Here is a 14,747-nt window from a genome sequence, read left to right as displayed (position 1 = left end):
CGCTTCACTCGGGTGGCGGGGGCGGCAGGGTGGGAGGGGTGGGTGGGTCTTGCACATGACATTTTTCAACCGATTGTTGTATGATACTACAAATCAGACAATCCGTATGTACCACTAGGTACGTGCAACGCAGCCAGTGGATTAAGTATCGTGCCCGAATCGTCCAACAGGTTTGGTTTTTCAAATCAAATTATACAAACCAAGGAATCCTATTTACTTAGTAGCATTACTATTGCTAGTAAAAGTACTCGTGCGTTGCACCAGATGAAATAAAAAAAAAGATTATCATTAACCTTTGTATGTTGTAATTTAATGTGCCATTCGTTGCACCGGAAGAAAAAGAACTTCACACGTTCATGTTGCCATTTTTCATGTTCGACACTGTCATAGATGACGGTAGGAGTTTTGGTATCTGCAATTCAAAAAATTAATAAAGCCATGTCATTATCTCTGATGATGCCTCCTTCAACATCACACTATCACACTATCTAGGACTTCGCCGCCACAACCGTCACGCCCGCGATCTTCGTCGGTTTGGAGGCCATCCCGTGCACCACGTCTTAGGCATGGCGCCCGCGATCTTCGCCGGTTCGGAGGCCATCGGAACGGTTTCCACCGCCGTGCACCACGTCTTAGGCATTCCGGTGCTTCGCGTAAACCGGCCACCTCGGCGGTGGCGCCGCTCCCGGCCTGGATTCTTGCCGGACCGGCTGCTCCGAACCGACGAAGCAATGGAGCCCGTGAACGGAGCAATGGACGTCGATGCCGTTGAGCCGGAACTTGCGGTTCCTCCACCACCACATCCATGTCCAGTGTACGGATGGGGGCCATGCGTGACTCCGTCGTCGCGGTCTCGACCACTGGACTACGTGGTCCAGGAGGATTCCAAAACAAAAACAATGAATGGCAAAGTCAAAAAATCTCCGCGTTGGATAAACCGATAAAGATCCCTTCATTAATATTGGTTGGCACCTCACCTACTCTAACGCTTCATTAACCTTCCTCTCTCTCGCTTCCTTGACGTCTCTTCCTCTTCTTCAGGTTATGTTCCCTTCCCCCATCCCAACTTAAAACTCCACAGAACACTGGATTCGCGTCACCCGTGCGCCCAAGATCTGCGTCCACCATGGCCTCTTCCTCTTCCCGCTTCTCTGTCCAGAACCGCATCGCCCTCCAAGCCGCCCGCGACGGTGACCTCCGCGTCCTCAAGGGTAACTGCTTCCTTTTTTCTCTCTCTCTCTCTCTCTGTATGTGTGTGTGTGTTTGTGTCAGCGTGTGTGCGCTTAGGACCAACAAGAATGTTCTCTTTGGTAGAAATGGCGGAGCAGACGGACTTGCGGGGAGCCAAGGACGTGGAAGGGGCTAACGCGCTGCATCTGGCTGCACAAAAGGGTTGCCTGAAGTGCTGCAAGTTCTTGATAGAGGAAGTAGGTCTTGGTGTCAACTCAGCGACCACCACCGGTGCGTGCTCTCAGATGGCGCTATCGATGGATTGCATGGCAGATTTTGTCTGTGCATGTCAGTATCGGATCTCATTTGATCTCTTTTTCTTGCAGGCAATACACCTTTTTGTTCTGCTGTATACGCCGGGCACGTCCAGGTTATGAAGTACCTTCTCGATAGTGGCGCTGACCCTAGAAAGGCGACCGCTCAAGGCATGACGATGCTGCACCTTGCAGCCGGGAGAGGTGATTTCCCCTCACTCTAGTCTTCAGTCTTCGGAATTAAAGAAAGATCTTTCATGCAAACGATATGTACTTCTATCTTAATTTGTTGCGCCAACACATCAGGGCTATGTGAGCCTTTAGAGCTGTTGCTGTGCCATGGAACGATTCCGGTGGACATTATGCTCGGGGCTTATGTCGGGGCGCCATTGCACGCCGCTGCCACGAGGGGCCAGCATCAGGCTATGAAGATTCTGCTGGAGCATGGTGCTGATGTATGTTTCTCAAGTCTCAACTCAGTGTAACCGAATTGCGTGCATATTTCTAAATTTGTCAGCAGAATACTTTTGGTGGGCAATTTTTTAATTGTTGTTATTATTACTTCTGCCATCTGACAGTTTTTTTCTCTTTCAAAAATCAGCCCAACATACATATGGATGATAACGTATCACCACTCATGCTGGCATGCTGGGAGAAGTCCCTCAAATGCATGAGGCTACTGATTGAGGTTCAGTAACTCATTCACCACACCTAAATGGAGTGTTTCTTTGTGCCTGTCCGAACTCTTGTGCTAGTATAGGAAAATGCAGGCTAGCAAAACAGTCTTACTACTTTGGTTGATCTTACAGTCTCGTGCATATGGTTACTGCTTCAACATTTTCTTACTTTCTGCTATGTATTTTCAAAATAATAGGCTGGTGCTGATGTCAATGGTAACTCCTACTGCGGACCGACTCCTCTAACATATGCAGTGGAGGCTGGCTGCACAGATATTGTCAAGTTCTTGCTTGAGGCTGGGGCAGACCCTAATATTCCTGCCGAGGTTAGTTTGACTCTTATGTTTATTTTCTTTTCTGTACTGGGTTTTAAGTTTCTAATTTAGCGATCCCATGTGGTTGAGTCGTCGTGTGAACCTAAGGCCAAGACAGAGAGAAAGTGCTTTGTATAATTGAATTTTCAATCTAAACTACTACTCTCTCTGTCCGGAATTACTTGTTGCACAAATTTATAAAGATCGATGGATGTATCTAGAACTAAAATACATCTAGATGCATCCATTTCCGTGACAAGTATTTTCGGACGGAGGGAGTACATCTGTTCACAAATATAAGATGTTTTAGATATTTAATTTCAATATGGACTACATACAGTCTGAAATGAGTGAACAAATACACTAAAATACACCTATACACATCTGAATCAGAAAAATGTCAGAACATGTTATAATAGTGAACGGATGGAGTATATAATAATACGGCGGAAATTGCTTTGGGATCTCGGGCTCCGTGGAGCCTATATTTCTAAAAAAATCATAATTCAAAGTTTGATGCCAAAAATAATATTTGAATTGTGCATATGTGCTGATTTGCAGCTCTAGTGATATATTGGTATCTGTGCCATGGTTTGGCATAATGAAGTATCATACCACGTGATTATTACCTCCTCCAGCCGGGTTTATTATGCCGAGAAAGGTGTGATAGCTCCCTGGTGCGTAGGCACCCCTCTATGAACACTAAAATCAAAAAAATAGAAAATAAAATCAAAAAAATCTGAAACTTTACAGCATCAACGATGATCAAACTTTGTAGGTTCCTAGAGGGTGTAGAACTCCTCGAATAGTTTTTTGGCATGAAAACTTGCAACCACCTACAAACTTTCATCATCTTTGATGCTGCAAAGTTTCAGATTTTTCTTATTTTGTTTTCTATTTAATTTTGATTTTACTGTTCATAGAGGGTGCCTAGGGACCCGGGAGCTGAAAATCCACTCTCTTATTATGCCCCATCTTATTTTGGGCTAAAATTTGACCACATGTTTAAGTAATAAAATGTAAACTATATGTCAAAAAATTAAACCATTGGAAACCTCTTTTGTATACAAATCATAAATATATGCTATTTGTAACATATATACTTTGCATTTTGATAGTCAAATATACGGTAAAAGTTTGACCCAAATACGAGGGTGCCTAATAAACCCGAACGTATCTAGTACTATTTAGGACTTAGGAGGGGATCTACTCTTGACGGTTTATCTCTGTGCCAATGTAGGGTGATTTGTAGTACTTGATCTTGCTGACAAACATATATAAGTGGATGTCGTTTTACTATTGATTAGTTTGTTTTCTTCATTTGACAATACCATATACTGCGATTTATTGGGATGTACGTAGGAGTATTTGTTTTTATTTTCACAATGTTTTCTGGTAAAAACAATAGCTCGGTGTTATGATCCATTTCCATTCATGCTGGATTATATTACATCTCCCTGTTCTTTTGTTGAAATATAGGGTGGGGATATTCCGATCAAGTTAGCAGCAGTTTGTGGTCGACGTGACCTTGTCAAAATTCTGTTTTGCAAGACAAAACAAGTTCCATCTCTGCCAGTTTGGACTGTTGATGGGATAATGAGAACCATGGGATCTCCACTTATCAGGCATCAGGTATATGTGTGTATAAATAACTAACAGATCTTTTCCTAATACATTGTAGTATAGCATGTAGTTTTTTTTTTCTATTCAGAGCACAGCAATTACTTACATATGTTGTCAGTAATAGTTTATATGGATCTAAAAAGCGAACACCGAAGTATCAAGTATGAATACATACTCGTGAGCTTGAACTGGTTATTTGCCTTGTTTAAAAAAAATAAAAGTTGAACTGGTTGTGTCCTTGAATATTACCCCCTTCATCCATGTATCCTTGCTCCTTTCTGTTATCCAGGTCCATGTGTTAATTTGTTCACTCAACAAACCTGTAGTAAACAATAGTATATTGTATCTTTATTCCGTAATACTTGTCATCCTAAAAAATAGTATATTGTATCTTATTTGTTAACTCTTCTTACTAAAATATATAAAATGTCAGGAAAAATACTTTTGTTGTATAACTTTTATTATTTCTCTTGACATATGCATATAAAACGTAAAGCCTACGGAAGTGGCATGTTTCTACGAACAGTATGTACACAATTTTTGATTGAAACAAATTGATACAAGCAGCAACAACGAAGGTCTTCGATCAATTCGAATGCTGCATGAAGGTCCCTTGAAGTGCATGTCACGAGATTCTTCCTACTCATGTTGACTTTTGTCCATATCTCCAGTAATTAAACTATGGAAGATCGGAAGATCAAACCTGCAAGAGCTAGACTAACCTGACATGATTGAAAGGCCACATGAGTTGCCCATCTCAAAGAGTGGGTCCCTAAGATCCCGCTAAAACTCTGGCCACCAAACAAATGCTCCGTATCACAGAACTACAAAAAAAAAACAATACACAAGTCGTGAGAACCAATTTAGGACAGTATAACCGCACCTAAAGCGAGTCTTCTCAGCGATTTACATTTATGACCGTCCGTTTTCGTGATTAGAATGTTTTTGGCCGTCTGATCAAATGTGTACAGCCATCTCTCCCGCATGTGTTAAATATTGGCCCAGCTGTCCTAACGGGCTGCTGCTCTGCAGACCGAAACGAAGGACTCTCGTTAAATGGGGCTCTTCTGCTAGCCCGTGTGTAGCCCACTCATCTAACCTCGCACTCGTTATTTGTTTTATTCACTCAGGGATACAGAGAGGGTGTTGCGCTTCGCCCCCTGCCCCGCTCCCTCGTCTCCTCCCCCACGCCGTCTTCGGTCTCCTCGGCCGCCTGCTCTCTACCCCTGTGGCGTCGGCCCCTCTTCGTTTGCTACCGCCACACCTCTCCCTGGGCGCCATCCCCTCCCCCATCCGGTGGCTCCTCTTCCTCATTTCTTACATTCCCGGGGGCGGATGTTCGCCAGGAGGTGACTCGATCGGCTGAGACCGGGCATGGAGTTGGCGTCACCAAATCCTCACGGGATTGCTCCAATGAGGAGGTGCCCTGGCCCCCGAAGGTGAGGTCCCATGTCTCCCTCCGATGCGCAGTTCATCTCCATCAAGCGATAGAGAGAAGGGGGAGGGCTCTGGTCTCTGTGAGAGGAAAAGGATTAGAGAGGAGGCCGGCGCGGACAGGGTCTGCGGGAGAGATTGAGTAGGGGAGAGGGTGTCAGGCAGAGACGCGAGGGGGTGGCTCGATCCAGCCGCCGCGGGCGCCCAATCCCCCACTGTGAAGAATGCCCTCCCCTGTGTGGTTCCCTGTGCACATTCCGCTGCGGGCGCCTAACCCTGACTGCCTCCGGTGCCGCCCGCAAAGCCTCTGGACCGTCCCCCACAGCCTTGCCTCGAACCAGCATCTCCCGTGCCTCCCTGCCATTTGGTATACGCCACGGTCTGGAGGCCGCTATCTCCGCTTGAGCTGATTGGGTAATACTGCCCTAAATTTGGCAATTTCCTTTGATATTCTATAGGATTGTGGAACGATGTTAAACTGGAGTAATGTTGCTCTTTTGTTTGTGTGGCGTCTAGATTAGCTACAGAACCAACACTAGCTCAAGCACTTGTGAGATATTAAACTGAATTACTAATCAGGCTCTCTGTACGTATGTGTTGGGTCTTGTGTAGGCATAGACAGGCTTCGAACTTGTTAATTTAATTATCAATCAACCACTAGACCTTGTTGTACATGATCCATTGCCAGGCGTCCAAGGGCTTCATTTTTTTTCAAGTTCAGTTCATCTATTTTTTTTGGAATTCTTTCTGTAAAATTCATAAAACTTGCGAGCCAGGACAGGAAAGGCTTCCATTTTCATACTTTTTGCAGCTCCGTGCAGAGCTGTTTACTTTAGATATGTTACCTGCTACATCTACACACATTTCTGATCATAATGTAGACTTTTGAAAGAATTGTAGACCATAGTTCCAGGAAAAAAACTTGAGACATAATGCTTTGCACTGTAGCACTACCTTAGTCTTGCATCTCGATACATGTGTATAATCGAGCCCTTCTATGAAGTCAAGAAATCTTATTATTATTGCAGCGCAGGGCATATCCTTAGTGTGCATATCTTGTTCGTGCAGAATGGGGCCTAAAGATTAGTGCGATGCAATGCACATAATAAGTTATTTCTTACTGATGTAGTGGATGGTAATTACCATGGTCATCGCTCTAATGTTAATTCAGCACTATCTAGAAATATATTCATGATTTCAATTTCATCGTGGGCATCCGCGCTAATGGATACCAACTTTAGTTGTTGCCTATGACATATTAAGCTCATTTTTAAAACTTGCCACTCATACATATTGGTAACTGTATGGTATGGTAGGTAAACTTATTACAGGATTGTCTTGCAGGAAGTATTGGTCAAGGATTTCTCCAAGATAAGGAAGTTTATATTGAGAAGGAATTGGGGTATGTTTGAAAAGCTAACATAAAATAGCCTTGGAGTATGTACCAGTGTATTTTATTGGAATCTGGTTAGATTTAATAAGTAGTCTCCAATTCATGTAGATGCATAGTAGTATCAAGGATCAACATCAAATGTTCCGTGCTATGTAATTGTAGTCTAAAGTGAGATGCTGTACAATGGGGCAGCTCACATTATTTTCCATTTCATTGTTCTTTTCTAAGCTACCTCTGGATTTTCATTTGCTATATCTGAGTACTGATATGTTGTAGTTGTAACCTAATTTTTCGTGTTCATTGTCTATGGCATTTGTTTAGCAGGTCCCTTTTGTTGTTGTGACTAGAGATAAATCCTAAATCTGCTGCCTCTGGTTGTCTCAATCTCCTCATCTGCTATAATTTAAACTGCAGCTACAATACCTTAATATTTGCAGTCCTGATATATAGATTGGCCCTTCCCCCCTTGAATTATATGCATGTACATATTTTCCCCACTGATGTTGCCTGGTGATGGTAGCAAGTGTGGGTCAAAATTGGAAACTTCCAAATGGATGTGTACCCTGTGACTTAATGTTATCTATTGCATCATGTTAGCACTAAATACATGTTCAATTTGGATCTGGCAATAAATGAGATTATGTCACCTCCAGAGAGTTCTAGCTGCATCATTGGTCTTAAATGATACACTTATATAAATTGATAGTAATTTTACTTCAGTCTTTTGCATCTTCAAATATTTACAAAAATCATATCATTTTGGATCATTTTATTGTCACAATGAATGGGCGCGGCAACGCGCGCCATTAATGATCTAGTTGGTCCATATGGTCGACCGATGCGGAGTGACGAAGGCAGGAAACCTTATTCAGTACGTAATTATCACAATCGCTAGGATTTACGTTGGGTCTGACATCCTCGTCAGATATCCAAACTACATGCCAGAGGTTGATCCTGTTGGTTAAACTCTGAACCGTAGCGTAGCCGGACCGGTTTCCCTTGTTCTTTGGCTTTCGCAGGCAATAAGACGCAGAGGCCGCGACTTGTGTGCGCCGTGCCTGACTAGGTCTAGGTAGTGGCCGCGGTGAGCACGCCCACCTTGCGGACGTGGGATGGCACGTTCAACATGAGCGGGGCACGGCGTACGAATCGGGCGCTCTTGTTAGGGATTCACGAGAATAAGAGGCAAGAAAAAAATGAAAAGCAGTAAGTTATGCGACGCGAAAAACATTGTCGAATTCCTCCCGGTTCACCGAGAGCGAGAGAGAGCACGAGCGATCCCACCGGATCGCGTGACAGATCTGCACCTCCACCCCTCCCGTGCCATATTAGATCTTGAAGCTAATACTGAGATTGAGATCAATTTTATAAAATAGAAATTTGCAATTTTCACATAGGTAATTAATTTTATTGGGAATCACATGCTAACTATTTTACTTGATTAATTATTATTAGTGTAATATCTCAAAGTTATGAACGTGTTAATCTACCATAATCTAGAAATTCTCACATCTCACAATTATATCATAAAAGTATAGTACGGTAAAAATGGAGATAAATTTGAAATTCTCACAAAAGGCAAAATATCAGGCTGTTAATTTAATGCACCTATTTTTTAATATAAGTCAAAAATCAGTAGATCTTGGTAGTGTGTGCCTAAATACATAACGACTAGTAGATCTAAAAGCATAAAGACTGCAATGGTCGCACAAATATTTTATTTCACGTACCGAACAATCTGAATTTTCATAAAACTATATATTTATTTCTTGTTACCATTCAGCAAATTTAAGATAATTTCCTCACAATTATGAGTGTCACCTTGCTACTTCTATTAAATACTTCCTCTCTCCGGGTTTAAAGGGCTGGTGGGGCTGAATCGCCTCTTCTCTCTCCTCTCGCATAAAAACCCCTCTTATCTTTGACTTCCTTGTCGTCTCTTCCTCTTGTTCAAGTTCCGTTCCCTTCCCTCATTCCATTTTAAACTCCACAGAACACTCGACTAGCGTCACCGTGCGCTCAAGATCTGACTCTACCATGGTCTCCTCCTCTTCCAACGTCCTTGTCGAGAACCGCATCGCCCTCCAAGCTGCCCGTGACGGCGACCTCTGCGCCCTCAAGGGTAACTATCTCTCTCTACCTCTCTCTATCTCTTTGTCTCTCTTGATCTCTCTGTGTGCACGTGCGCATGTGTGCTTAGGGCTTACAATAATGTTCTCTTTGATAGAAATGGCAGAGCGGATGGATTTGCGGGGAGCCAAGGACGTGGAAGGGGCTAACGCGCTGCATCGAGCTGCAGACAAGGGTTGCCTGGAGTGCTGCAAGTTCTTGATAGAGGAAGTAGGGCTTGGTGTCAACTCAGCAACCACTACAGGTGCGTGCACTGTGTCTTGGTGCTATCGATGGATGTATCATGCATGGCAAATTGGCAACAAGTTTGTCCGTGCATGTGAGTACCGGATCTCATTTCATTTCTTTTCATTTTTGCAGGTAAAACACCTTTGAGCTATGCTCTATACGCCGGGAACGCACGGCTTATGAAGTACCTTATCGATCATGGTGCTAACCCGAAAAAGGCGGATGCCCAAGGCTTGACGATGCTGCACATTGCAGCCGGGAGAGGTGATTTTGCCTCACTCTAGTTAGTCTTCAGTCTAAGATATTCAAGATCTAACCTGCAAAAGATCTACTTCTGATCTTAATTTGTTGTGCCACCACACCAGGGCTATGTGAGCCTTTAGAGCTGTTGCTGTCCCAAGGAATTCCTGTAGACATTATGCTCGTGGTTTATGTTGGGACGCCATTGCACGTGGCTGCTTCGAGGGGCCAGCATCAGGCCATAAAGATTCTGCTGGAGCATGGTGCTGATGTATGTTTATGAACTCAGTATAACCGAACTGCGTGGGTACTTAGAAATTTTGTGGCCGAATGGCAGGCATTTTCTTTTCATTATTATTAATTGTGCCATCTGAGATCTGACTGTTTCTTTTCCTCATTCGGGAAAACAGCCCAATATTCTTATGGATGATAACGTATCACCACTCATGCTGGCATGCTGTGAGAAGTCCATCAAATGCATGAGGCTACTGATTGAGGTCCAGTAACTCATTCACCATACCTAATTTGAGTATTTCTTTGTGCCTGTCCGAACTCTAGCTTGCTACTTTGGTTGATCTTACAGTCTCGTGCATATGACATGGCTTCAATTTTTTCTTACTTTCTGTTATATATTTTCACAATAATAGGCTGGTGCTGATGCCAACAGTAACTCTTACCGCGGCCCGGCTCCTCTTACACACGCAGTGGAAGCTGGCTGGACAGATATTGTCAAGTTCTTGCTTGATGCTGGGGCAGATCCTAATATTCCTGCCGAGGTTTGCATGATTCTTATGTATCTTTGCTTTTGTGTATTGGGTAATTTATGTGTAAGCTAGCCTCTTGCATTTCCCATGGGAGAGTGCTTGTCTGAACCTAAGGCTGAGATAGATAGAAGAGATTTTTATGAAGTAAGTTGTCAACTTAAAGTACTATACATAATACGATGGAAATTGCTTTTAGATCTCGGGTTCTATTGATCTTGATTTTTGAAAAAAATTAACGTTCAAATTTTGATGCAAAGAATAATGATTAATTTAAATTGTGCATATGTTTTGATTTGCAACTCTAGTGATTTGTAGGTATCTTGTTCCATGGTTTGGAACAATGAAGTATCATCCCACATGATTATTACTGATCAGATTTATTGGTGACAGTTTATCTATTCCAATGGAGAGTGGATTTTCAGCACCGGGGTGCCTAGGCACCCTCTATGAACAGTAACATGAAAACAAATGGAAAAAAATTAAAAAAATCTGAAACTTTGCAAGATCAAATATGATCAAACTTTCTAGGTGGTTGCAAGTTTTCATGTAAAAAAACCTTTGAGGAGCTGTACACAGGAAAAAAAATAGCACTTGAAATTTTGAGCACTTTTAGCACTGAAATCTGAAACTTGTTTGTATACCTTTCTCTACAACATATTTTAACATGAAAACTTATAAGAACCTATAAATTTTGACCATCTTATATGTTGCAAAGTTTCATATTTTAAAACTTTTTTCTATTTTATTTTTATTTTACTGTTCATAAAGTGCTGTTACACCTTTCTCATTCCAATGTATGTAGTACTTGATCTTGCTGACAAGAACATATAGATGATGTAGTTTTATTATTGATTAGTTTGTTCTATTCATTTTCCAATGTACATAGAAATATCCCTTTTTATTTTCACAATGTTTTCTGGCAACAAAACTCAGTTTTATGATCCCTTTTCATTCATGCTGGATTATATTATATCTCCCTCTCTTTGTGTTGTAATATAGGGTGGGGATATTCCAATCAATTTAGCAGCAAAGTGTGGTCGACGTGACCTTGTTGAAATTCTGTTTTCCAAGACAAAACAAGTTCCATCTCTGCCATATTGGACTGTTGATGGGATAATTAGAACGATGGAATCTCCACTTATCAGGTGTCAGGTATATGTGTGCAGAACTTACTAACAAATATAGCATCCTTGTATCCTTGGTGCCTTCTGTTTTCTACGTCCATTTGTTTCTTTACTGCACAAACCTGTACCAAACAATAGTATATTGTATCTTTATTCGTTAATACTTGTCATCCTAAACAATAGTATTTTGTATCTTTATTTGTTAACTCCTATTAAAATATATAATAAATCCACATTGTGAAAATGGAAAAAAATTGGCATGCAAAATTCGTCTGTAGTATATATATTGAACAATTTCTCTTGACATATGCATATAAAAAGTAATGCCTACAGAAGTGACATGTTTCCATGAATAGTGTTTTCACGGTGATAAAAATACAGCAAAAACGAAGGTCTTCGGTTTATCCGAATTCTGCATGAAGGTCCCTGCTTGAAGTCAATATCATTAAATTCTTCCTACTCATTTTGACATCAATTTGTCCTCTCCAGTGATTAAACTATAGAGGATCGAACCTGCAAGATCTAGACTAATCTGCCATGATTGAAAAGCCACATGAGCGGCCCATCTCAAGGAGGTCCCTAAGATCCCTTTAAAACTCAGCCCGCCAAACAAATGCTCGATATCACTCAACGAGTGGCAAGCCCAGTCAACACTCCAAACCTTGATATTGATATATGCAAACATCCAAAAAAAATAGACAAGTCATGAGACCGAATTGGTCCATATGGTGGACCGACGCAGAGTTATGAAAGCAGGAAACCGTACTCAGTACGAAATTGCCACAACCGCTAGGGTTTACGCCGACATGAAGAAAACATGGGCCTAACATCCTGATCAGATATCTAAACTACATCCCAGAGATTGATCAGCAATTCCATGCCTCACGTCCCATATTGCATTTTCAAGCTAAAACTGAGATTATAAGTAATTTGGTAAGACAGAAAATTGAAATTTTCACATAGGTAATTAACTTTATTGGAAATCACATACTGCCTATTTTTCTATATTAATTATTACATCTAACAATTATATAATAAAAGTATACTAAGATAAAAGTGGAGATAAATTATTGCACCTATTTTCATTATAAGTCCAAAATCAGTAGATCATTGTAAGTGTGCATAAATACATAATGATCAGTAGATCAGAAAATATAGTATATTCAAGAAGCATAAGGGGCTTCAATGGTTGCATAATCATATTATTTCCCGTACGGCACAATCTGAATTTTCATAAAACTATATATTTATTTCTCAGTACCATTCAAAAAATTTAAAATAATTTCCTCAAAATTATGAGTATCAAGTTGCTAGTTTTATTTAATAGTCTCTCCATTCCTAAATGTAAGGTGTATTAGTTTTTTAAAAAGTCAGACAATGTCTTTCTTTGATCAACACTATGGCTATATAAATATTTACAATACCAAATATATATAATATAAAGATATATTTTAGTGAGAATCTAGAGCTGATGATTTTGTATTCTATATATCGATATTTTGTCTATAAACTTGATCAAAATTTGAGCAGTTTGACTTTTTGAAAAAGTAATACACCTTATAGTCAGGAACGGAGGGAGTAGCGAGTATGAAGGACAAATTTAGGTTATGTTGGTTCCACAACACTCCCCCTCTGGAATTTGTAACTTGAAGTGGAAACAAATAATCATATGATTCTAAACTAAGGAATTCGAGCCAAAGAGATTATTATATACTATGCTTATTAAATTTGATACTGCCTTCAGGATCCTGTTCCTGGGGAAGGAAACATAACTGCTTTGAAGTCACACGGGAGGGCTGCATTTGCAAACAAGGACTACCATGCCGCACTATACTTCTTTGGACGGGTGAGTTATGAAACATCAGATGCCCAGCAGAAATTGTAATGACTTCAGTTATTCTTGCAGCATACTACTCTATAAAGTAATATAAGACGTTTTAGATCACTATCTAAAACGTCTTATGTTAGTTTACAAAGGGAGTACTAGTTATCACAACATGAAATTTTCATAGATTAGTTGATTTTTATGTTGAAATATTCGTAGAAGGAAGGCTGCCTCACATCAGATGGCATGAAAAGCAATTACTCTGCATCCCGTATCGTGACTAAAAGGCCACACTAAATATTTTATCTCTGCTTTGGTTAAATCAGGACCATTCTTATTTCTTTAAGGCATAACTGCCCCGGCCTTCGCATTGATTGATGCACACTGCCATCAGTAGATATGTTTGAACTAATGAAAGGATCCTGCTAAACTGATTGCATGCATGCTGGTTGTTAATGCAGGTGATTGAGATAGACTCATCTGATGCCACCATGTTTTCTAACCGGAGCGCTTGCTGGCTGCGGATGAGGGAATTGGAGAGCGCCTTGTCAGATGCTCAACATTGCAGAAAGCTTCAGCCTGATTGGTGCAAGGGATGGTTCCGTGAGGGTACTGCTTTGACATTCATGGAGGTATGGCCAATCTAGCCTCGCAAACAGTCAGATTCAGTTTCTCCACCTCATCTCCTTCCCGTTGTATTTTTTTTTCTGTATAGGATTACCAAGGAGCAGCTGATGCATTCCGGGAAGCACTGAAATGTGAACCTGAGAGCGATGAGATCAAGAGAGCTATAGGGTAATCAAGATGCATTTACTTGTTTTCCTACTTGCCCTATTGAATTAATACATCGTCCAAGGAGTAAGATAAACATGGAAATCAGAGCTCTTTCTACTAAGCTTAGAAATCTGTGAAATTATTGTCGCTCACGCATTTCACTCTTGTGGATTACAGGGAAGCCATGGAGTCTGCTGCTCGCTCTGGAGATAAGAACCCTTGAGCTGGCATATAAGCTTGTATTAGTAAGAGGGAATTCAGCCCGCCTATCCTACCTATGATGTGATCATATGTCTCTACTGTCCTACTAGACCGCGTGTTACGTGGTTTGCTACTAGACAGCTTGTTTGTGTTTTCGAAGTTGCTGAACTTAGCTTCAGCAATCTGGAATTTATTTTGGGCGACAGAACCTTTGAAATGTGTGGCAGCTAGCATGTGCCTAATGTGCTATGTGATGGGGATTATAGTATCTGGGAATTTTGATACATTATCGACGCCTCACTAACACGGAGTGGAAACATGTAGAAGAGTGTTTGGAGAAGCGGATAAGCAGTTGGAAAGAAAAGTTGCTCTATGTGGGAGGAAGACCAGTCTTGATCAACTCAGTTCTCTCAAATATGGTTCTTTATATGCTCTATTTTTTCCAACTCCCTAAACTGTCTTGCATAGACTGGAGTACTTTAGATCCAGGTTCTTTTGGCAAGAATATAATGATAAGAAAAAGTATCGGCTCACCA

The 14,747-nt window shown here is 41.2% G+C and overlaps 2 protein-coding genes across 2 annotated transcripts; both read left to right on the top strand.

Moving 5' to 3' along the window:
• The first annotated feature begins 1,053 nt into the window (after nucleotides 1–1,053).
• On the top strand, nucleotides 1,054–7,253 carry LOC123397793 (ankyrin repeat and SOCS box protein 5-like). Its single transcript, XM_045092324.1, has 8 exons — nucleotides 1,054–1,211; nucleotides 1,315–1,461; nucleotides 1,557–1,688; nucleotides 1,791–1,939; nucleotides 2,086–2,172; nucleotides 2,359–2,487; nucleotides 3,955–4,107; nucleotides 6,877–7,253. The coding sequence occupies exons 1-8, from the start codon at nucleotides 1,127–1,129 to the stop codon at nucleotides 6,955–6,957; spliced, it is 963 nt and encodes a 320-aa protein (XP_044948259.1). The 5' UTR covers nucleotides 1,054–1,126; the 3' UTR covers nucleotides 6,958–7,253.
• Nucleotides 7,254–8,962: 1,709 nt separating this feature from the next.
• LOC123397069 (ankyrin-1-like) lies at nucleotides 8,963–14,444 on the top strand. The gene is made up of 11 exons (XM_045091760.1): nucleotides 8,963–9,047; nucleotides 9,153–9,299; nucleotides 9,416–9,547; nucleotides 9,649–9,794; nucleotides 9,934–10,020; nucleotides 10,171–10,299; nucleotides 11,287–11,439; nucleotides 13,156–13,257; nucleotides 13,698–13,868; nucleotides 13,952–14,031; nucleotides 14,188–14,444. The coding sequence occupies exons 1-11, from the start codon at nucleotides 8,963–8,965 to the stop codon at nucleotides 14,231–14,233; spliced, it is 1,278 nt and encodes a 425-aa protein (XP_044947695.1). The 3' UTR covers nucleotides 14,234–14,444.
• The last annotated feature ends 303 nt before the right edge of the window (nucleotides 14,445–14,747 follow it).

Source organism: Hordeum vulgare, chromosome 5H (genome assembly GCF_904849725.1).
Source record: "Hordeum vulgare subsp. vulgare chromosome 5H, MorexV3_pseudomolecules_assembly, whole genome shotgun sequence".
Taxonomy (NCBI): Eukaryota; Viridiplantae; Streptophyta; class Magnoliopsida; order Poales; family Poaceae; genus Hordeum; species Hordeum vulgare.
Note: the sequence above shows the minus strand (reverse complement) of the source record. Positions and strands in the feature narration are given on the sequence as shown.